At 29.2% G+C, this 25586-nt stretch overlaps 1 protein-coding gene across 1 annotated transcript; it reads right to left on the bottom strand.

Annotated features, from left to right (window-relative positions):
• Nucleotides 1-12145: 12145 nt before the first annotated feature.
• LOC103569119 (uncharacterized) lies at nt 12146-13719 on the bottom strand. Its single transcript, XM_008546234.3, has one exon. It carries the CDS (start codon nt 12840-12842, stop codon nt 12234-12236), a length of 609 nt encoding a protein of 202 aa, XP_008544456.1. The 5' UTR covers nt 12843-13719; the 3' UTR covers nt 12146-12233.
• Nucleotides 13720-25586: the final 11867 nt, after the last annotated feature.

Genomic DNA, 25586 nt, shown 5'->3' on the forward strand with positions numbered 1-25586 from the left:
AGTTATTCAAAAAAAAAAAAATTGTTTTGAAAAAAAAAACTTTTTCGTTTTTGAAAGCTTAAGCACTGTCTACAATAAGAATGTGGACAAAGCTCAGAAAAAAATTTGTTTTTTCATTAGTTAAAGATTATCAGCTTTTTAGAGCAAGAACCGTGATCTTTTAATTTTTTCAAAAATTCGATCGAGTGAAACAAAAATACGACTTGTTAGATTGATCTGGCTCTTTGTAGGGTTTTTGTGGACATACATACTGAAATTTTTTTGTTGCCCGCAGGGTCAACCGATAGATAGATTTTTTTTTTTATTGAGTATTCCTTTTTCACTCTAACATTCAGAAAATCAGTGAGTAGTCCTTTAAGCTAGAAAGAGATGTACGTCAAGAACATCTCGAAGCTCCATATTCACCGAATCATTTATCCCTTCTCACTCGAAATTTCTTGACCTATCTTAATCTACGCATGTCAACAGAGGGGATAGTCTATTGCACTTTCGCTGGGTGCAAATAAATAGTTTTTAACTATTAATTAATAATATTAGTACCTAATATTTTAACATTTTAATACTAGCCATGTGACGATTTTTCGGACTCCTTGATTGAACGACAGACATAATAATGATACCTAAATAATTAACTAAAAATAACCTTTCACCCGGACGCCTTCACTCTCTCCGATCGTGATACCGACTCGACTATCAAAATCGGATGATTTGTTCAAGCGATTTCATTCACAAAAAAAATTTAAAAAAATGTTTTTGTCGATAACTATATAATTTATTGTAATCGGTGTTAGCTTGAATAGTGTACTTGTATTGATTTCTAATTGAATACATTAATTTTATCAAGTGTACTTGTGAACACCAATTTAAAAAAAGGTCGGTTAGGGGCCATTCATAAAATACGTCACCCAAAATTTTACCTTTTAGACCCCCCCCCCTTCGTCACACTATGTGACATAAAAAAAGTAGTATTCTGATCGATTTTAAGAGATTGACACTAAAATGGGAATAACTAAAAAACAATGCGGAATTTGAAAAAACTTTATGAGAAATAATTTTTAAGGAATAAAATTTTCTACAAAAAAATCTGTGACATTTTGTGATAAGTCTGATAGCTTCGTTAGAAAAGTAAAAAGATCTCCGAATTTACTATAATCTCCAGCTCCAATAACTTTTGAACAGGATTTATCAAAAAATGATAAGTGATTTTTTTTGTAGAGCATTCAATTCTTTACAAAATTATGCCTAGAGATTTTTCCTACGACACATCGTTAGCATTGTTATAAAAATCAGAAAACGCAAAAAAAATTTGTTTCTAAGTAATTCTTCCGAAAAATAGAAAAGTGTGATGGGGAACCTCTTAATGCTGATATTAAGAGATCTAATTTTCATATCAAAATGAAACATTCGAACCTGTTTCCGAGAAAAAAAATCGTTGTTTTTTTTGAAACACCGTATTAAGTACATATATATGTTAACATATATATGTTAAGACAACTATGATCCTTTGATTTTTCATCGTTTTAAAAAAGCTGCTGTTTTTAAAGCGGTTTTGTCGCAATCTATAAGATTGGTTGAGATTTAAGGCTATTTGGGATTTAAGACCATCAACTGATTAGGTAAGTTTTTTTATGGTTCACAGTAAAAATAATTTACATTAACGTAGACGATTATATAGAAGTATAACGTTTTAGTTTTTTTTTATTAATACTTTTGTAAAAGACTTGAGTTTTTCATTAAGCGAAAATGCAATTGAGTCGAAACGAATAATTGTAAAAAAAGTGAAAAAATATATTTACAAATATTTGTAATCAATAATAAGAAATTAAAAAATATTGCAGAGAAAAATAACTAAAATACTAAAATTGATTAGGTCATAGACGAGGTGAATGCACTTTCAGCTTTTGGCGCATCGTTTCAGCTACCCCTGTCACCAGATGTTGTCCCTGAGCTAAAAATGGATGAGCGGAAGCTAATGGTAAGCATGAGTATTGCAGTAGAGATTGTCCTAGTTCGAGGTCATAAACCCAGATATCACAGGAGCTTCGGGCGTGCGTAGTAAAGACAAGTATCCACAGTCATGACGTAATCGACGCGTCATCGTGTCAGTGCAACGAACTCCCTTGCAAGGGTGAATGAGGCAGTGCAACGAAATTTTTTCCTACTATTTTCTTTTGTCAGATTTGTATTTTTTTTTTCTTTTTCTACATTTTGTACTGACTACTTGAAATGTATAGAATAAATTTTTAAAATCAAACTTACTTGCAATTAAACTATTGAATTATTTATAATTAAAGTATATCATTATTATTATCATTAATGAAAAAAACAAAATTAACAGTCATCATCGGACTGCTAAAGTAAACTGTAATCATCGATAATAATGAAATAAATAAGTAAAGTACGACGATACTAATAAACTGCATTCGCGTATAGCTTTTAGATTGAAGGACAAAGCTCGAAGGGATTTTAAGGAAGGGGTTGCAGTAGATGCCGATCAGCTCAGCCCCAGTGGTATGTATATATAATAGTAGAGTGTTGAGAACTGGGGCAGGTTACTCGTTGGCTACATCAATGACGATAGTGACGTCATACACGTGCACGAGAAATTGGAAGAACTAGGCCAACGTTAAGGGGCTATAAGGGTAAAAAATGGTTGGAAATAGATATTGTCAAAATAACGTAATGAAATTGACTAAATATCAATGTAATGTCAAGCCGTTGTATAACTTGAAGTCTAATTTTGTTTATTAAATCGGTTAAGAAGAAACAGTACATGCGTCACTTACTTAATGACGCATTAATTGATTTATAGATTTAATAATTATTAATCAAGATCTTACATATTACTTAAAAATGAAAAATTCTAAATTATATTAAACGATGAAAAAAATAAAAATTTATAAAATTTTTCAATTTTCTATCAATATGCAAATAATAGTTACTGGAATAAGAAACTTAACCAGTTAAACTAGTGCACAAAAAAGTATGATGGGAAAACGAATTAGTGTGACAGAAAATAAATTCTTGTGATGGGAAGCATCTAAAGTATCTCTACGCGAGTTTCGTGAAGATGAAACCTCACCCGCCCTTTTTCACACTTTCAGAAAAATGAATGAAACTATCTTTGTTGTAAATTGAGAGAAAAGTATATGGTAGTGGTAACTATGGAGGGATGAGTACAACAGTATCGTAATTTTAACTGATGTTTATAGTTACTTGTACTATTTTTAAGTTCTAGAAACCAATTGAAAATAGGAATGTTACTGATTTAATTAATGGTATACTTAGTACTATATGTGCAATGACTATTCACTGATTGGAGTAATTTCTACTGATTTATTTTAAGAGTATAAAGTTATAAAATTTTTATTGGAAAATTAAAGTGAATTAAACATTGTTTCCCGTCTCTCCTGACTCTTTAAAAATGAATTAGTGAAAATTACTGTAAATTATTGAATAAACACTATTAACCAGCTAGTTTCAAAAAGTGGTTCGGCTGGCACTCAGAATTAGTGAATATTCACTTACTTCACTTATTCATGTTTAGAGAGCATATTGCATGTGATAGAATTATGGTAATGACTACAATATTCATAGGAATAGTTCTCATAACCAAATAGGAACCAATCCTATAACCACATTGTAACAGTTCTTAAGTGCATATGGGAATAAACCCTATATATTATGGTAATGGTTACTATAATATTATGATAACCCATGCAGGAGCTGCCAGAGTTGAACGACGGGGCCCTACTTGGCCCAGCACTGGGGAACCTAGCTTCAGCACACCTATATTGGCTCATGCTTGGTCTAAAATTGGATACTCAGTCCTGGCCATCCCAATCATTACCCGAGCTTGGGTCAAGACTGAATGCCTCTGTCTTGGACATCCAATGGCAAGCCAGACTTGGGCCAAGGTCGGATTACCCAAGTTTGGTTGTACCTATGGTTTAATAAGTAGATCATATAAATGTATCAGTTCAACATCCGTAGGTTCGTCCAGTAGCTACCGTTCAGACCCAGCAATCAGAAGGACGGTAGTTCGCTTCCAGAACCCAGCAGAATTTTCACCGAGTTTTTTTCCCATCATTTACTTCCCTTAGATAGTTTAAACATTAATGGTCGGACTTTTTTCTCTGGGTACTGGTTACTATAATATTATGGTAACCATTACCATAATATTATAGTAATGGTTACCATGCTTTATGAGAATTATTACCATATAATATATGATAACGATTACCATGAGATTATAGTAATGGTTACCATAATTTCATAGGAACTATTCCAATAGGATACCGTACAGTAATTACCCCCTTATTTATAGGAATGATTACTATAATATATGTAGGTGCCGTTCCTACAATTGACATTTCAAAAAAACCGGTGACTATGCATTCCCGAGTCAAAAAACAAATAATAGATTAGTCCTCAAAAGCCTCAATTCCTTTGATGTTTTATTTATCGCCCAGTAACTCTACTTTAGTACTCAAAATCCTCAATGAAAACTATGAGGTCTAAACGCGAATAATTTATTGATTTTAAATTATAACTAAGACCTCAAAATTCTCAACAAATGAAAAGTTATACTTCGGACTTTAAAAAATTTTAGATAGAAGAGAGGGGAGAGAATACGTCGAATGAGACTTTTGAGGTTTAAATGTAGATAATATTATTCGTGTATGTTTTGAGTATTTTGAGGCTCTAATCCAGATTATGTTATTCCAGTTTAGTCTTCAAAGTGGTAAAATTGGTCGTAACTACTAATTTGAGGACTAAACTAGAATAACTTTCTATACTGTTGTCAATCTTAAAATTCTAAATTGATCCTCAAAAACCTCATTGAGAACTTTGAGACTTAAATCCGAATTTGTTTTTTGACTCGGGTTATGGGAACCATTCCCATAATATATTGTAATTGTTACCATAAATTTCTCTCTGTGTAACGACATTCGAATTTTAATTTTAATAATGAGAAGTAGCACAGAAAACTTCACTTTTAAATGTATTACAAATATAATAACAATAAATTGATTTGAATGTCTTATAACTATAATAATAATATTACTAATTATAGAAACTAAAGAATATTACTTTAGTCTATTTAAATTAAAGTTATTCTTAATTAATAATTCTGTAATTATTCATAATTCTTTTGGTCCTTCTTTCTGACTAACTATCTACAACTATCTACAACTGATATTATTACGCTCTGAGAAAATTTAAACAATAAGTAGTCATGCGGCTGATAGCGAGCGTAGGAACATTATTGTCAGCACTTTGGAAGTGAGCGTGAAAATAATCTACGGAGGCATAACAGGTTATATACTCGCAGTGGTTCTTGGTTGGGCCCTACACGTAAAAGGATTATCGATCACTGATTATTGGTCCTAAGGTGACACCAATAATGAGCTTATGTTCAATATTTTGCTTGTTGATTATACTATTTACTTGATTATATTGTGGTAGAAAAGACGGGACACTCACAGGGCGTATATACCTGAAATAGGTGGGGGAATGGCCTCTATGAATAAGGTTGCGCGGGGAAGCCTTGGTTCCATTACATTAATTAATTAATTTTCATGATACCAGCATCGAAACTTGAAGTTTCGGTGTCTTTACAGCCAGTCGAAACAAGCTAATTTCAGTTTAATGCCGCGAATGAATATGAGCAAACGTGTAAATAGTGAATGCCTTCAGTCAGCGGGCAGAAAAAAACTTGTTTCATCCCTTGGGAAGAAACAAATAATGTTTCTGCCCGCTAACTGAAGGCGTTTGCAATTTTAACTCTGACACTTGTCATGTGTGTGCGTAAGTATGTGTGTACATGCGTGTGTGCGCTCGTGAGTGCGCATGTGTGCAAGTGTTTTTGCTATACCGTTCGGTGTTATTACCTCAAATATTGTCTGATAATATAATCTATAGTTAAAAATTATCAAATAATATATATATAGATTGCAGCTTTAGTATATTATTATTATTGATGAAGATTACTTTAAAATAAAAATTAATTGTCTGGTGTCGAAGTAATCGAGAGTTTTAAATAAAGAACTTATACATTTTCAACATTGGTGGTGTGAACGTTCTAATTCACACGGTCTAAAATTTAACACCGTGCGTCGTATAACTTTCACACCGGCAGGCGTTGAAAATTTTAACACCAAATCATTTACACTACACCGCGGACTCAAAATTTTTTACGGTATATTTATAGTTTTAGCTCAATTAAAAATTACAGATCACAATTTACGGTTAGAACGAAACACGATTTCAGACTGCGGGGGATGGCAGCCCTCACTTACGACTTGAGCGGCCAACTTTACCCTGATCTGAAATCGTTTTGTTTCTTCCCTTGTCACACAATGTACTATTCTATACGTTCACAGATATTCTTATGCATCATCCTGAAAACAGCAAGAATATAGCTTCTTTATGCTTCAAAACTTCGACCAGTTAAAACTTCGATTTCATAAAGTAAAACTAATACTAATAATTTTATTTTTTTTTTTAAGGGATTTTTGAAATAAGTTATAAATTTTATAACAAACTGATTTCAAAATTTAATTCAGTCTTATTCTTGATGAAATCTATTATTTTCTGAATAAAAACCATTCCAATGAGTCAATTTATTTAGAAAATATTGCGGACAAAAGTCTAGGAAAATTTGAATAAATAGTTCTGATTTTACGTATCTTCTATAATTTATTATAATAAGTAAATATTTTTTATAACGTCTTCGAATTTGTAAACAAAAAAAAGTTTGAAGACTGGCTCAAACGATTACTAATTTGCGGCACTTTCTTAATGTTTCAGAAACGGATGAAAAAAATGAAAAAAAATTTTATAATTATAATAACATTTGAATGTCAGTTTTGATTATAGAATATATCGGGTATTCTGGATAATAAATTGATTAAGAGCAATGATTAAAAGTTATATATAGCCTATTTAAATGCAAATAATTGATTATTCATTTTATAACGGAAATATATATATTTCAATGAACTATGGTATTTCTTGAGTTTTTATTCATTGCTAGTTGAATTTAGGTCACGCGACAGGGTCATGAATGGAATCTGACGTCATAGAATCCGCTCCTATGAAAATAGGTCATTCCTTGGCCTCATCATGGTTACTGCGAAATATCCGCTAACTGTGATCAGTCACGTTCACTATTTTCATGGCTATGCACACCTGTTTGTTTACTGTTTTCATGTACTTGTTAATTATATAAATTGTATGATTCTTTTGATGTGAATTATAGATTTTTCATTATCTTCTATTTTTCCAGTCAGAAATATATCTGAATTCTGTTAAACTAATCCATGTCATGAATAGCCAGAGAAGTATTGTTAGATTCACTGCATATTTTAACAACAGCTTTGAAAAAAACAATTGTTAGGTTAAGATAAGAAATTCTATTTAGGTTGAATCATAATTATTTTTAAATGTAACATCCGTTTTTTTAACAAATCTCAAATATTGCATTTCTCAAGTGTTGAGCGTCAATCTCGCCAAATGTGATATATTTATTGATTTGAAAATTTTTTAATGATTCACTGACATTCAATCATATATATAATTTATATAGAATTTCATAATTGCATAATTAATTGTGTTGTAAAACTTTGAGCAATCGGCCCGGACAAACGGTTCAATGGATCAATCTGAAAATTTCCAAGGTTTTCGGGGGTATATTAAGCTGTAAAATCACCTGGCAACATTAACCTTTCCATCAATATTTGCAATGTAGCGATGAGGACTAAAAAAACTAGAAAATTTCTATTTTTTGTGGGTTTTTCAAATTGATATCAAGAATAAAAAAATTTTTTTTTTTTTAATCGAAAATGGAGCTTGTCGGAAATTTATTCGAGTTTCTCAAACTGCCCTTTAAATTACTGTGCGACCATTAGTTGCTGAGATATCGATAATCAAAGACAAAAGGATCTTTTTTTATTTGAAGGCCGATATCTCAGCAGCAAATTGTCGTACAGAGAAACAAAAAAAAGATCATTTTTTTGCGGACTTAATTGTACCAAAATTCGTTTAATTCCTAATAGATAATAATTGTAAGCAATTTTTTTTTCAAGTCTATATCTCAATGAAATGTTAACTATGTTGCCTTCTTTAAAATTAATACTTTTTTTTTATTAATTAATAATATTGTAATATGGTTATGACAGTTCAAATAAGGTCATTGAATATTTTTAAAAAGTGCATCGAGGGCGTTGTCTGAGAATTCCCTTAATTAAAATAACATTTGGGTCTCCAACAGTTTTAATTAGGGGGGCCTGGGGCACGAAGGCCCTTTTTAGCCGATTTTTTCTTTCGTGGCTTTTAACCATCAATTCATTTATTTTCCGTCTATATCGGAAGAATCAGTCGAAATCTTGCAAAGAAACGAAAAAAAAAGTTTTTCGTTTCTGGGGCACGAAGGCCCCCTCCCCAAAAAATTATTAACAAAAAGTTTTTTTTTATTACCTGTTAACTTATGAGCTCTGTAATGTTTTTATCATACTTTAGGCCAATATGTGATAGTGGGGTAAAATGGATCACTTGAAAAAAAAAATTGTAACGAAAAAATTAACTTAACGGAAAATAAAAAAAAAATAATTTTTTCAAGTGGTCCATTTTACCCCACATATTACCCGAAAATATGAGAAAAACATTATAGAGGTCATAACTTGAAAGAAAAATTAAAAAAAAAAATTTTACCTATTTTTGAAGGGGGCCTTTGTGCCCCAGGCTCCCCTACATAGTTATTAAAATATAAAATTTAGAATATTTAATTAGAGGATTAGAGGACTGATAAGCTACTCAAACATTTGCCTGTGATGGTTACTATAAAGCGTATAGCATAAGCTCCAGCTGTCGTTTCTGCTAAGCTGTCACTACCGGAGAAGCAACTGTTTACTAGTGTCTTAATATCAGGTGGAGAGTGTATCTTTTTTTAGATCAGTCACGATGGCGGAGGCCACGATGGCATAACGTAGGTGCACTATGATAACAATTTTTAGCGACAGATACGCTCTAAATTTTAAATTCAAGTAAAAAATATCATTGCTGTCAATATGTTTTAAAATTCTCCGAGTTCAAAAAACTCTTCACTACAATGTTTTTTTTAAGCTTTTAAAGCTAAAAAAAGTTGTCTTCCTTTGGACTATGAAACCTCAAAAAATCAAAAATGATTAAAAAACAAGCAATTCTTAGATTTTTGGTGAAACACATAGATTCGGATGGAAATAAGTATAAGTGATTAAGTTAAAGAGTTGAAAGGTTATTGAATCGAAAAAAACACAGTTTGTGGTTTTTGTGGCCAATGATACATTGTTTCGTAAAAAATTATAAAAAATAAAAAAAAAACGTTTTTTAATTCTCGTACACCCAACATTCTGCAAAAATATTCATAAAACTCATCAATGACGTATCAGCACAATTTTGAAGAAAAAAAAAAAAAAAAAAAAAAAATACTATAAATTTTTACGGTGGTCCGTCTTGCTCATATTTTAATGCTACACATGCAAGAATATTACAGTCTTAGATTTGAAAAAATTACGGGTGAAAAAACTTTCTTTAAGTGTATTAATTTAAATCTCTGAGTTAAATAATAGAATTAACGATGATTAATCCAATTAGTAATACTGCGAAATGAGACACAGATAGAGTTAAACAACGATTGACTATATTAAATAACAACAGTGATTTATCAAGGCTACTTACCTCGTTGAGTTCGTCTACTTCATATTTATTTAGAAATAAACCCAAATAGATATTTATAGGGTTTAACCTAACGTACATTGTATATATTGCCTTCTAAATATTTTATAAGGATGAATCGTCATCCACCAATAAATAGTGCCTTGTCACATCATCATATTTAATTCTACCAATAAAGAAAAAAATCAAAATTCAATCAATTGAAATACTATATTTTAATATTATATTTTAAATGTGGGTTCAGTTTTTTTTTCTATATCCGAATTTTTTTTATTTAAATTTTTTTCTATTTTTTTTCAAAGTATTATTTATTTTGGATTGTTCATACAATGTTTTTTTTTTTTTTTATTCTGAATATAAAGTGGCAACCTAAAATACCGAAACCGTTCTCGTATGAAATAAATCTGTTCATACGATGCAGAATTTCGAGTTTATTGCTAACTTGTAATCGGGTCAAAACTGTTGAAGTTCGATGTCACGCAATGAATATAGAACTACGTAAAAAAGATTCGGAGGTTTAAATATTTCGCATTGAGTTCATTTGAATTAAAACTTAGTTGTGAATAACATAACTATACTGATTTAAATATTTTTAAAATAACATTAATATTAAAATATAATATGAAAAATAAAAAAAAATAAATGTGTATTATCAGTAGAGAAAAAAAATAACGAAATGATTAAGTATATATATGAAAATATATTTATATAACGATAGAAACATTGATTTAATAGGAAATTAAAGGTGAAAATAATTGTTTGACAAAAAAATATTTTGTTTCAGCATTAAAAATGTTTATTTAGAACTTATCATGTCTACAAGGATATCGTATAAAATACACATATATGGCTAAATTGTTTTTACAATATTTAAAATTTTTTGTTTTTATTTTAAGTATATATATTTAATACACAATTAGATCTCACACATACGTAAATACCAACTTTTACATTAAATTTTATTTTACATAAAAATGTTGTGTAAGTCATTCATCAGTCATACAGAGGAAATCTACAAAGGCACTAGAGTGAATTGTACAAATGAAAACGATAAGGGAAATCGCATATGAGTATTTATTTCTATTTTTAAAATTAAATGTTACTCATTTTGTTTTATAAGATAATAATGATTTTTGAAATCACTCATTATCTATTTATTTTTATTTCTCCAAAATTTTTATTTTCGAAGAAATCCAATAAATCAATTTAGTTTTTTTTTTTCTTCATATAAATCATACTATTGAAAAAGTCGCGAATGCTCTTTAAAAGATAAAATGAACATTGAAAAAAAATATAAGTACTGATAATATATGTGCACGATATATATTAATAGTTTTTTTAGTTATAAACAAAACGTGACTGAGTATAATCAGTAAAAAAAAAAATCGAAAGCTTTTAAGCCGATCTTTAGAGATCAGCATAAGTTTTTATTTTTTTGTGAAAATTTATTTTCGATTAAGCACGATCTTTATAGTAATAAAAATTAGATTACATTTTATAATTGACTCGGTCTTTTTATTTATTATTAGTTTTTTCATATAGTTGACAACACAATTCTCCACCGTAATAGTAATTTACTATTTAATAAATTGTAATTTCAAAAAAATCTGAAAACGACTTAAAAGATTTTATGATATCATAATTTACATTATTATACTCGTAATAATAATAATAATAATAATAATTTTATTCAGTAGTTTATGATTATTGATATTTTATCATGTCAAGAAATAATTTAAAAAAATGAGGTATATAATTATAATTAATACTATACCGATTGGAAGTATTTATTTAGATAATTATTAACCATTATCACTATATTGTGTTCTCATACCAAATTTTGAGGTATTTTCCTATAAAGATATTTTATTATGCATTGTGTCAACAATGACATTTTTTTTCTCTCACGTAATTTTTGCCAATTGATTTTAACAACAAATAATATTTTCTTCAAAGATTTTGTTATTTTTGTGATATTAAAAATAATCTTTGTGAAAAAAATCATATTTCAAATCGATTTTAATCTAATTGACATTATTCAAGATATTTTTAATTTTCAAAAATTTTAGATAGTTGAGTAATTATAATAAATTTTTAAGCTCGTGCGTTTTATCATTTTGACTTTTAAGTGTTGAGAAATATGTATAAATCGAATTTTTTTTTTTTTATTATTATTATTAAATATGGTATTTAATAAATTAAAAGTACAATAAGTTATTATTATTTATTGTTAGAATTATGTACCATTATATTTATGTAAAAATGCTAAGTATTCATTATTTAATTTTATTATCTATCTAATTGAATGGTATTTAAATAAATAATAAAAATAAAAGAAATAAAAGCGATGAAAATTACATTTCATTGAGCATTAATTTTTTTTTTAATAGTAATTTTTATATCATTATTTAAAAGCTGTCTGATTAAAAATAAATAGTTTAATTTAATTTAAATAAATAATGATATTTGTTATTTACCAGAGACAAAAATTTCTAACGAAGGCAATAAATATTAATTCAGCAAGAGCAACCTGAAGAATGTTCTGGTGTTGAAGTTCTAGGCACTCGTTGCGTTGGTAAGCCGGATAATCCTTTGACGTAGGTATATGAAACAGGTTTTCTCAAAATTTTCTTTGGGCTTTTTTTTGTAAGTTTTTTTTCCTTACTATTATTTTCCAATTTAACTAGTGTAAGATACTGTAAAGCACGTCGGAAAACGTCTGTTTTAGGCGTGCTTTTGAGTGAATCACTGTCTGTACTATGAGCATCTGATGGACTGGATGATCGAGTTGGTGATTTTTCAGTATGTTGTCTCGAATTATTTGGACTCCATGATCTTGATGATTTAGAAGTACGTCCTCGTTGATTAGAGTTTATATGTGACCTCGTTAAACGTTCTTGTGATCTTGTTGTTGAGGGTTCATTATTATAATGAACATGATTAATATAACAACGATGGTGAAATGTTGATCTTGGGTCATTGACTTGACGCCGTGATAGGTGTTCGGCACTTCCTGTACTTCCACCACTGCTACAACCACTGTCGGTGCTACACTCATCATCAATGAATTCAGACCGACGTTGGTGGTGTGAAGATGAATTTTTAATTCTTAATTTTCTTTCCATTATTGGAATTAATTGACGATAAACAATTTTTATTTACTCAAAATTTAATTGTATATTTAATAATATAATTAGAGATTTAATTACACTCTTATTATAATTTTTCAGTGTTCAAAAAATTTATTTGAATAATTACACTGATTTTACTTTGTTTATTTCAAGCACTACTATTATATTATTTTTACTTGTTTTTATCAATTACGATAATGTTATTGATATGAATCAATTCATTTAAGTTGAATGAATAATTGTTACGATTCAGTAGTAAGTGTCTGACTGAGCTTATACTGACAGTCGCACCCTTTATATATTATCGTCCTGCGGCGCACAGGGGGTACATACGCCTGCGCTTCTATTTCCACGTGAAAATTTTGGTCTACTTGCGTTTGTCATATGTATCAAACTCCACATCATTGCATTTTAATCCCTTGTATAAATAGTTATTATATGACAATTTAACATAAATGACAACAATAATAACTTATTAGTATATTTAGAATATTAAAAATTTTTGTTTTTTCATATCTAATGAATTCTAGATTTCTATTTTTATTTTTAAGTGGTATTAAGTAGGACCTCGTTATAAGACTATTAGTTTCTCTCCCAAACTATTGCGATACCTGGTTTATAAAAAAGACAGAATGATAGTCTTATAACGAGGTCCGGCTGTAATTTTATTCTCACTTCAATCTTTGACATGCATAATATATGAATGATTTAGGTCTTACACGCAAAGAAAATGATGGGAAGTATTCCTATTTATCATGGGAATGGTTCCCATAATGGTATAGGAATGGTACCTATACTATTATAGGGATGGTTCTATATATTATGGGAACCATTTCCATAATGGTATGGGTATCATTCCCATAATTATAGGAACTATTCCTATAATTATGGGTAACATTACTATAACTATAGAAACTGCTCCCATAATTTATGGTCGTCATTCCTATACTGGTATAGGATAAAATTTCACAAAATTATGGGAACCATTTCCATAATTTTCTTTCCGTGTAGTTGTATTTTTTTTATTCCAGCAATCAAAATCTACATATAATAAAAAATAGCAACTTTTGTTTATTTACAAAATGGATTCAAAGATTTATTAACTAATATTTTTCAAGTAATGCATTATAATAAATAATTTTTTTTTTTTTTGAACGGATGTTTAATAGTTTTGAATAAAACAATAGATTTTAATTTTCGTATAATTGTCTAAAAATATTAAGAAAATCAAAAAGACCAATATTTTAAATAATATTTCATTCGATGATTTGATCAGCAAAACGACTATTTTGGTATCCTAATGGTATAAGGTACAAGTTATTCTTGTGGTTTAGCTGCAGTTATACAACATGGTATAGAATTTAAGGTCGATTTCAACGCTCATCTGCGTCTCCAGTACGTCCTGAGCAGAATCGTCACGTTGTTAATTGTTACATAGGCACGACCCACAACCTCACGTGCAAAGAAGCAAGACTTTCGAGGTAGGATAGAAAAAATTATGATTGTAATAAGAATATCAAGCTAATAATATAATTGTATCTTTTTATGTATTTCTACAAACTGTTTAAATAAAATTTATTTAAATACTATTATAGTAAATATTAATAATTAGTACTGTAGAATTTATATTATGGAATATATCGTTCAAAATATTCTTTGAAATTATAAACAAATTCAAGTCTGTCAATAATATAAAATATTAACATGATTATAAACTAGCTTATACACTAAATAAAAATTTTGCGGAGTGGATGACTTTTCATTTATTCACTCTCCTTCGAAGTGGACATTCATTCTGAAGAAGGAGTTTTAGATAATATTAATTATAAAAAAACAATTACTAATACATAGCGAGCTTAGATCTTTAATATTTTGACATTTATATTGAAGTACGGAAACAATTACGAGCTTCTTTTCCAAATATTCACGCGAAATAATTAAAAAAAATTATAAGCATATAATTCTAGTAAGTCACAAACTGTCATATGACTCACATCAAACATATTACAAAACATCATTTTATATTGTGCCGAAATATAAAATATTTCCATAGAAACTATGTCACTATAACTAATAAATAATGTAATGTTTTCATTATGGATTATACTCTTTAAAAATGAATTAGTAAAATTCACTGTGAATTAGTCAATAAGCACTGGGAATCAACTATAAGTATACCACTCCCGATAAAAAATGTTTAGATCCAAGCATATATGATTGGATCCAAACAGTCAGATATGCTTGGATCAAAATTTTGGTGCGATCCAAGCGGATCCAAACAGATCTGACAATTTCCGAAGAAATCTCACTATATTTAAGTATATCCAAACAGATCTTAAAATATCAAAAGAGATCCAAACAGATCTCACTATATCCACATATTTCTAAAGAAGTTTCACTACATTCTAATGAATGTATGTATAAATATATTATATTTTAGACTATTCTAAACACGATACCTACTCACATCTTGGATCTTATTGCTATTACCTCTTAATGCTTTTGATGAACCTATGTAAAACATATATCAAAAGTCAATTGATATTTGAGTCAAAACAAATACATAAATACTTCAGAAACATTGATCAAACTGATTTATTTTATTTATTCATTATAATATCAAGTATATGATTTAAATAATATATATATCAAAATCAGTGAGAAAAATAAAAAATTTTAATTTTCGTATATAACTCAGATATTCGTGTATAATTAGACAAAAAAAACTCTATATTTAATGTCTTATTTGCAGTAGAACCCTAACAGTTTGACGATTCAGGAGCCTTACCTGTATCTAAATATTATTGGATCTGACCAAATATGACTACATATAGACACACATTTTTGGATAGTCATAAATTCTTGGATATACGTATATCTGCTTGGATATGAATTATTTTTGCATCTATATACCCACATACATACAGTTGGATCTGAACAGATATAACTATATATACTTGCATATGCGTGGATATAAGCATATCTGCATGGATATCAATTTTTATATCTGCTTATATATGAGTGGATCTGGGCGGATATAATTATATATGCTTATATCTAGCAAGATCAAATATTTGGATGTATTTGGATATAAACAGATATAACGAGATCCAGACACATCTGGTTGGATTCAAATGTTTTTTATCGGGCTGTTAAAATAAATGGTATACTTATAGCTGGACAAATAGACTATCCCCTGATTCGCAGAGAATTTCACTATTTCATTTTAAGAGAGTATGAAATTATAATTTAATGAGTTCTACTAAATTATTTTTATTTTTATACATTAAAAACATATCTTGGGTCAAAAATAAAACTTGATTTAGGCTTGGTTGTCTTAAATCGTGACTAAGTGAGCCAGTTAAGTCAAAACCAAGGCGAATTTGCGTGAAAAAATTATTTCTATTTTTCGGGGCCACAATTTATAGGAACTGGCTTGGGCCCAATTTTATATATAAAAATCTATGTATATTGTCGGGGATTTGTGAGGTCTAACAAGGGCCAGTGGCTAAAAGAAACCGAGTATGAACATGGGAAAACAGGCCATCAATTTACTGCTGTAATTAGTTCATCTAACCAATCTTCAATGTGTATATATACATAAAATCCTATAAATGACAAAACAACGAATATAACCACCAGCCAATTATTATTTTTGAGTATAAAGTTATAAACTGATTGCCAATTATATACATCACCATATAATACGTGGTTCAGAAGCAAATATATATTACGTATGGTTTCGACGTTATGTGATATAGATAATAATCTATTGTGATAATTGTTATATCTACCACTTTATAAAAATAGATATTTATTCAAGAGTTTCCCTCATGTGTTAACTCATTTATTTTTCAGGATTACATTAATTGCTCGGGTTGGATAATTTATAATTAATTATATATGCCAATATAGATAAGGGAGATTAAAATAAATTCAGACAAAATTAAAAAAGTAATATCAATTTTAGTCGTTTGTCATTTAATTTTTTTGTATATATAATTGCTACTAATCTGTTGCAATAAAATACATTCAATATCTACTGCACGGAAAAAAATAATCAGTAGCAGCTACCGATTGGCGATCGGTAGCTATTACCGATTTTTTCGGTATTAGTTACGTACACACAAGTACACAGCCACATACACGCGCAGAAACCCGTACACAGGGGAACACACACGCGCACTTGTGCACGCACGTCACACTCGCACACGTGTGAACGCACTCGCATACGCACATTCACACACACACATTCGCACGCACTTGGACGCACACACACATTCGCACGCACTCGGATGCACAAGCACACATACGCGTACACACGGGTACCTACGCACGCTGATACCAAAAAAATCGGTAACAGCTACCGAAAAAAAATCGATAACTGCTACCAAAAAAATCGGTAGCTGTTATCGAAAATTAGTCGGTAGCGGCTTTCGATCGTCAATCGGTAGCTGCTACCGATTATTTTTTTCGGTGTGTAATTACATATATCTATATTAGGGTGGCGCAAAAAAACCGAGTATTTTTTTTTCGAGTCTCTTATGAAAATTTTTTGTTTTACGATGTTTTAAGAAGATTCTCCAAAAATCAGCTCGATAAGAAATTTTCAAGAGGTCGCTCACGAATTTTGAAAATATCAAAAATAATTGAAATTCGACTTTTTTATTTCAAATTTTTTTCTTTCTCATGGCAGCAATAGTTTATATTTGTGAAATCTTAACTACGTTGAAAATTTAAGCCAAAAATTTAAACATTTATACCTCGCTCAAAAATTTTGAATGTTTCCGAGTGCTGTCTTTTGAGCGTTTTCGAGCGGCCCTTAAATATTAATAATAAAGCTTCTCGATTTTTTTACCATCAAATGGCATCACAGTGAACGAAAATATAACCCGAGAAATAGAAATAATAAGTTATTTACATACATTTTTATTTTTTAATTTAATTTGTAGATTTTTTCGCTTATTCAAAACTTACCAAATCTTATTGTTTAAGACTGTCCTGCATATTTTTGGTTATGAAAAAGTTATATTTTACTGAAATGACAATAATTGAGTCATAATAGTAGTTTATCTATCGAGTGCGATCGCGTTTAAGACGCGAGTGTAAAGATTGGTGTCCAAGCCGAAGGCGAGGGTACCAACACACGAGCGTCTTAGACTCGATTGTACTAGATAAATACGTTAGTTTTTGTGACAGATATTTGAAATTTACTACATTTAGTGCCTATAAATGGCAGGTTATAAATCCGCGTTTATTTATTCGGTAAGATTGTTTTGAGTATTTGTTGAAAATTAGAGAAAAGTCGGTAAGTGGACGAATTAAAATGATGATAAATTTTGTCACAAGATGGCTCGTTAAGTTACTTCGATATTTTTTGGTCGTTTGCTATCGCAGATGTAATCAAAAAATATTTTTTGATCCAATGATGACCTCACTATTAGAACGATTAGGTATCTTTTTTACCAGCTGTATCTTATCTAATATCTTTAGCTGCCGACCATAGGCGCTAAATGTCGTAGATTTCAAGTGTCTGTCACAAAAACGTATTATTTTAACACATATTAAATGTGTTCTATGTTATAGGCAATAAGTGAAACTATAGTTTTTTTGTCGTCATTTAAAACACGTTTCGCGGTGTGTTAAATATTTATAGATTGCTTATGGCGTTTCAATGTTATTTAGTAAGTTTTTAAATTTTGACTACACACTTGGTTTTACAGTGTTGGAGTGTAATTAACTAAGTACTGAATTAATAGAAAATAACGAATAAAATTATTTGGGCGCTACCGGGGATCGAACTGAGATTGTTCTGATTACTAGGCCGAAACGCTATCCACTGTGCTAAATCTGATGTTTAGATAATCATGAGTTTTTTTTCTTGTTAATAATTTGAATACAATTTAATTCAGAAATATTACATCGTAAAGATGAGGTGAAATGTAGTTTTATTCAATGAACTTAGAATTATCTAATGAGTAATGACAAACATTTATTAATTTGTAATTTTATGATTCGATGTAAATGAATAAATTAAGAGTCTCAAGTATACCACTTATTCAATCAGTGTTATACTTGGGACTGTTTATCCAGTGAATATTGACTGATTTGCAGCACTTTTAACTGATTCATTTTAGGAGAGTAATGATGCTCGATTGAGCCAAGTAAAGTATTTTAATATGCAAACACAAATATGAATACTTTTTTTGGATAGGTGTCGTCGGCCAATACTTTTGAAAACGATTGCCAGATTGTTAATCAATTGATTTTTGGTTAATGAAAATTTTGAAATCGATTTTTTTAGAACAAAGGAGAATCATAAGCGGATCATCGCACATAAATTTCTATTTCGAGAATTGAAAACTTCGGATAGAGAACTCAGAACAGCTTATAGAGAACCAAAAAAAATAAAGAAAAATAAGAGAAGAGAATGTAAGAGCATCAAAAGAAATGTAAGGAGAATCAAAAGCAATAATTTCGCGAACTTCAGAGAACCAAGAGAAAAATAAAACTCGAACTCGGGAAGTCAAGGTCAAAAAAAATGTATAAAAATTATACAAATAAGCCAATTAAAATGTTTATAAATAAAGATAAGTATTAAAATCAAATTAGGACGAAATCTTCAATTAATTTCCTGAATAAAAGAATGAAAAAAAAAAAAAAAAAAAAAAAAAAAATTGCAAGGGTGTCTCACCGTTTTATGAGGTGAATGATCTTACCAGAAAAGGTGTAGATGTCAAAATAATGAAGTCAAAGTGACTGAACGAACAGAAGGAAGAGTTTAAATTAAATTTAAATTAAACTTTGGGTTCGAGGACCATGACAAGAATTCTAGAAATCACATTGTATAGAAAAAAAGAACCAAATACGTACACACATAACATTGTTCATGTATATATTAGTTATTCTACATAATCTTGATCTTGCATAAATTTTGAATTATTTATTACAAATACTTTTTATCAATCTTTATGATAGATAATATTTCCTTTTTCATTCAATAACATTTTATCTGACAAAGACGAACGCTCGAAAGCGAAGTTATATATTTACTTAAGGAAACAAAAAGAAAAAAAAAACAAGTGACAACTGGGGAAATAAATGTAAAGTTTTTTATGAAAAAGTTCACAAAGGTCAAACACCTTCTGTAAGGAAGACTCTCAACACTCGTTTCTTTCTTTTCTTTCTTGGTTTTATTCAAGGTAGTTGTATATACATTTGAGTAAATTTTTACATAACTACCCTATGAAAACTAGTATTATACAAATGTATAATAAAAGAACTTATAAACAAAAAGAAAATTTGTATTTCGTTTTAAACGAGATTTAAGAATAATAATAATAATTTTTATGGGCTGCTAAATAACTCGCAACATTCAATCTCTTTCTTAATTTTTCATTTTATGGTAATATTTCGTAAATTCATTGTTCACATCTTCGGACCATATTTATAATATGATGACAATATAATTTGACATATAATGATGACAATTAAATTTACAATTTGACGATTAGGTATAGTAAACCTTTTGTATATTAATGTTGACTTTTCTTATTTACACTCTCTAAACATGAATAAGTGAAATAAGTAAATATTCGCTAATTTTGAGTGCCGACCGAACCACTTTTTTAAATTAGTGATCCGATTTGCACTTGGAATTAGTAAATACATATTCAATTATTTTCACTAATTCATGTTTGGAGAGCATTTTGGTAAAAGAAACAATTTTTTTTGTTTTTATTACAATTGACATCTTTAATTGATTAAAAAATTTTGCACATCTCAAGCGCGAAAGCGCTGAGTGTGCTTTATGATCGCTCTAAATTTTTTGACTCATTCACTCACATTAAATTATCTCTAGACTTTTTCGATTTTTCTATCATCATTTGAATATCATAGAATTTAAATAGATAACAGGGTGGCCATAAAGAAATGATTTCAAAATTCCCTGATATTTTCCGGTTTTCCAGTAAAGTTTTCCACATTTTTCTTTGATTTTGAAGTTTTATTCGTATCATTTAGATATTCAAAGTTTTTATTAGATTTTCATTTTCAATAATTTAATTTGATAATAAAATCATGCGAGAAAACATAAAAAATAGCAATGAAATAAATGAATATTGCCTACTTTTGATTGACTGATGTTAAAAATGTGTAAGGTAAAATATTTAATAACAAATTTTATGATTCGAATAAATTAAAAATACCCTGGTTATAAAAATTAAGAGATACTAAAATAAATTGAAATTTGTTTTGTAATTTTCAACAGTTTGTACCTCGAAGAAAAATAGTCTTTCTGTGCACAGTTTCGGAGCAATCAAGAATTAATCATAATTATTGAAAAAAATTTATTGAAGCTCGAAGACCATTTTTAAGATGTGCAAAACTTTGGTAAATTTCAGTTTTAGATAGTTTTCTCAGGATTACTCCAGAACCGCACATAATAAAAAAATTTGAAGACTAGATCAGAAACTGATACACTTGAAGCTACAATTTGCCTTTTTTGTTTTTGTTGTACGACCATTTTCCTTCGAGTTATAACCTATTGAAAATCACTTTAAAATTTGCAATTTTTTTAATATCCCTTAATTTTCGTAACCAGTGTATTATTGAAAATTTTTTAAATTTTGAACTGTTACTATTTAATTCCCGGATACTTTTCGAAATTCCCTGACATTTCCATGATATTTTCTGGTTGCATTAAATTCCCTGATAATTCCCGATATTCCCGGTTTTCCCGGTTTGTGGCCACTCTGAATAAATAATAACTCTGGCTATCATGCAATGACTGCATATTTAATAAAATGATTTTTTTTTATTCTTCAAATACCAGAAAGAATTAAACACATATATTTTTTCTACTTTTAAATTAGTTATAATAAATTATGTCTAAGATTGTAAAAGTGTAGAAAAATATAAATTTTAATTATTGGTTGGATATTTTGATAACAATCATTATTCATTTATTCTACTCCGAATATTCATAGATACGTAGATTATTTTTTCACATAAACATTTGAGTAGTTAAAAATAGTTTTTAAACATTAAAGTGGTATTACATGATAATCAATAGTTTGAAAACACCAATTGAACTAACAGCTGGAAAAGAGCATCAACAAGTTTTTTTTCTTCGTAATCAAGTCCCCAATGTATTTTATGTCATTATCATTACCGTTATTATCATTTAAAGGTCAACATTGACGCTAATTCACCGATTCCCTACTGAGCGTAAAATTTCAGAAACTAACCTAAGCCAATCATAAATTTATAAATAGACGTTTATTATTAAGTAAATAAACATATACCTATAAACAAAATATACCTAAGAATTTATACAGAGTTGAATATTTTCGAATACTATGTTTGATAAGTACTATATGTTTGCACTGTAAAAAATTCTGGACGTTTCCCACTGTTTCCGATTTCTTTAAACTCGGAAACGTCACTGTGAATACATTTTGGTGCTCGAGAAGAGTGGTCATTTCTTGGACTATGACAGTTCTAAAAATCTAAAGTAGTTAAGACACAAGCAATTTTTTAATTTTTATTAACGATTATTCCAAATGAAACGCATAAATTTGGACAGAAATAAATATGAGTAATTCAGTTAAAGACTCGAAAGTTTTGAATCAGATTAGGCTGTTGAAATATGGAGTATCCGAGTAAAATTAAGAAACCAGTAATTAATCAAATCTTTCGCTAACTATATTTCCAGAACTAACGAACCCATAGTACAATTAATTATGAAGTACACTGTAAAAAGAGCGGTGTTTACCCCCTGGTAAAAATGAAATTATACCGGTGTATAGCGCGACTAACAAAGGGTTAAAGACAATCGAGTGAGCTTTCAGATAGAACAAAAAAAAAATAAACTATCTCTTTCCGTTTAAAAGTTACATCCGGTTGAATCGGTGAACAATTTTTTTCTTTGAAAATTTTACAAAATTTCAATTAACCATAACTTTTAGATTTATTGGTCGATTTGGCTCATCTTCAAACTTATTCAAGGTAATCATCGATAAAATAAATATACTAAGTTTCTTTCAGGTGTTTTTTGTAAATCGACAATTTATACTTAAAATTTAAAATTTCAATAGTAGCGTGGTTCATAAAATCTTTTTTTTATTTTTTACTGAAAAGATGTTTAAAAACAAACATATTTTGTCTCTATGAAAATTTTATTTAAACCACTTTTCGCGAAGTTGTAAGCATTTGAAAAAAAAATCTCTATATTTTTCAAAATTTAATATCTCGAAAACGGTTGGAGGAAAAATTTGAAAAAAATCATGAGGGTCTCGTTCAACCTATACTAAAAGATAAAAAAGTTTCAAAAAAATCCGAAATCCAAAAGCTAAATGGTGTCCGATTTGGCGTGGAACGCCCCATATATATAAGTACATATAGAGGAAGGTGGGGCATAATGGGCCCCTTAAGAAATGAGGGTTTATATGTAATATAAATGTCAGCCCATTTTACCCCCAAGGGTCCATTTTGCCCCATTCTCCCGTGATAGGGAAAAGGGGGGAAAAATAAGCCACTTAAAATTTTGTGTGCCTCGAATGATTTGGGAGCGAAAATGGGTCCCTTAAATTTTGGAGGCTCCGTTCCCCTATAAACATTTGAACCAAATGTATTTCCTGACTCAGCTCATCGAGCTGAGTTTAGAGGTAGCAAAATTTGTCGAAAATTCCATCATGAGGATGAATACAATAGTTAGATTTTTATGAAATTTACACAGAAAAAAAAATTATTTGGCTCAAAGTAATTTTTCTTGAGCCAAGAAATTTTTGAGGACATAGAATGGAAATTGAGATTTTCTTGAGGGAAGTAAAAAAATTCCTTGGATTTTAAATCTTGAACAAAGAAAAAATATTTTTTGACTCAATCAATCTTGAAAGATTGATTCAATAGTTGAGTTGTTTAGTTAAATAATTTAAATTTCCTGATTTAATAAATATTGTTCCTTACTGTAATATATTTATTACTTTAACCAAAAAATATAAATGTTCAGTACAAGAAAGTTACAATGTTGAATAAAGTAATGCGATGTTTTGAATCAATAAACAGTGATAACTTGAACTAAAATACAAATCTCGAACCAAGAGTACTACGGGCTTAAGCCAAGTAAGTTCTCGTAGGTTCACGCAGAGGTTCTTCAACTCTTTCCTCACTACTCTATCTCTATCTTTATCGCTCCTACACAAGAAATAGAAAATTTGTCCACGTTGTAAAAGTTGAGTAGATGAAATTTACAAAAAAAAAAATAACAATAATTATTTCATAAATGTTGTTACAATTATTTTTAAGTTTAGCAAATATTTGGACACATGTGTAATTTATTTATTATAAATTCTGCTATTTAAGGAATTTCGGAGGGAAACTCTGCAGAGATAGTCTGTTTTTTTCTAATTCAATTAATTTTATAAAAGCTTAAAACGGTAAAATTCTTTAGAATTATGAAAAAAATAAATCAATAAATCTAAGAATTAAATAACTTTTGTTTTCTAAACTGCATCAATTGAATTTAAAACTATTACAAAAAATAAGGAGAACATCATTTGAATTAAAATTTTAATAATAAATATTTAATAGTTATTATAATTTAAAATAAAATATTCTTAACCCCTGACATGCACACATCTAAACGATGTACCTCTTTAGGCATTGAGGGTGAAAAATACCCAACATATTTTATTTTCAAATATCTTGGTCCCTAATAAAGTTAGAGAATTCTTTTTTTTTCTAAATTAAAGAAAATTCTCTATAATATAGATACAATATTATTTGTATCTATTTATCTATCTATATTTAGCAAAAGAGTCTTTTGTTAAATATACACAAAGAATTATAACGAAATAAAATTTTGGGGTGGGTATTTTGTACCCAGTGTGCTTGTCAGGGGTCAAATATTAAATAATTAAATTTTTTTAAACCAAGACCAATAATACTTGAGTAAAAACCTAATTAATTTAAGCCAAGAAAAAAATACTGGAATCAAAATCTAAATACCTTAAACCAAGAAAAAAAATCCGGGCGTTGGTTGGCCCTGCGGGCCAGCCCCAAAACTTCCCGCTATTTTCGAGCTCTTCGAGCTCGAAAATCTTATTGCATGCGATTGCTTTTTTATGAGCTTTTCAAACTCTAACAAGTTACGCTTTATACTAAAGTTTAAAAGTTCAAGAATCGAAAGTCTATAACAGGGCTATGCTGTTACTCTGGTCGTCCTTAAATTACCTAAGGGCGCCACTGGAAGGATTAAACGGTATCCAGAACCGGTTCTTAATACTCAGGGTCGGTGTAAATTTTAATTGTAAGAGAAGGAAGAGGAAGGATAATTTTATAAATAACTAGATTTATTTATTATCACAATATTTACTTTTATTAATTCACAACCTTGTAATTAAAACCTTATAATTTTATCACTTATAACCTTTGACCTCAAACCTTACAACTTTAGACCTTATAATTTATACCTTATAACTTATACCTTATAACTATTAAACCTCTGGACCTTATAACTTTTAGACCTTCTAACTATTAACCTTTTTGACCTTATAACTTCTGCCAATTACCTTTGGACTTACTTTACTTAACTACATAGCCACTACCTTGGCATCACAAACACTCTCACACTCGATTAAAACATTGCCAACTACCTTTGGACTTACGATTAAAATCGGTTACTTCCCGAATTAATTATTACTATTCTATACATTTTAAAATTCATTTCCTATACAC

This window comes from Microplitis demolitor, chromosome 7 (assembly GCF_026212275.2).
Source record: "Microplitis demolitor isolate Queensland-Clemson2020A chromosome 7, iyMicDemo2.1a, whole genome shotgun sequence".
Lineage (NCBI taxonomy): Eukaryota > Metazoa > Arthropoda > Insecta > Hymenoptera > Braconidae > Microplitis > Microplitis demolitor.

Bases quoted from the DNA above. Each gene is read 5' to 3' on its own strand.
- LOC103569119 (XM_008546234.3), bottom strand. From the start codon at position 12,842: ATGGAAAGAAAATTAAGAATTAAAAATTCATCTTCACACCACCAACGT.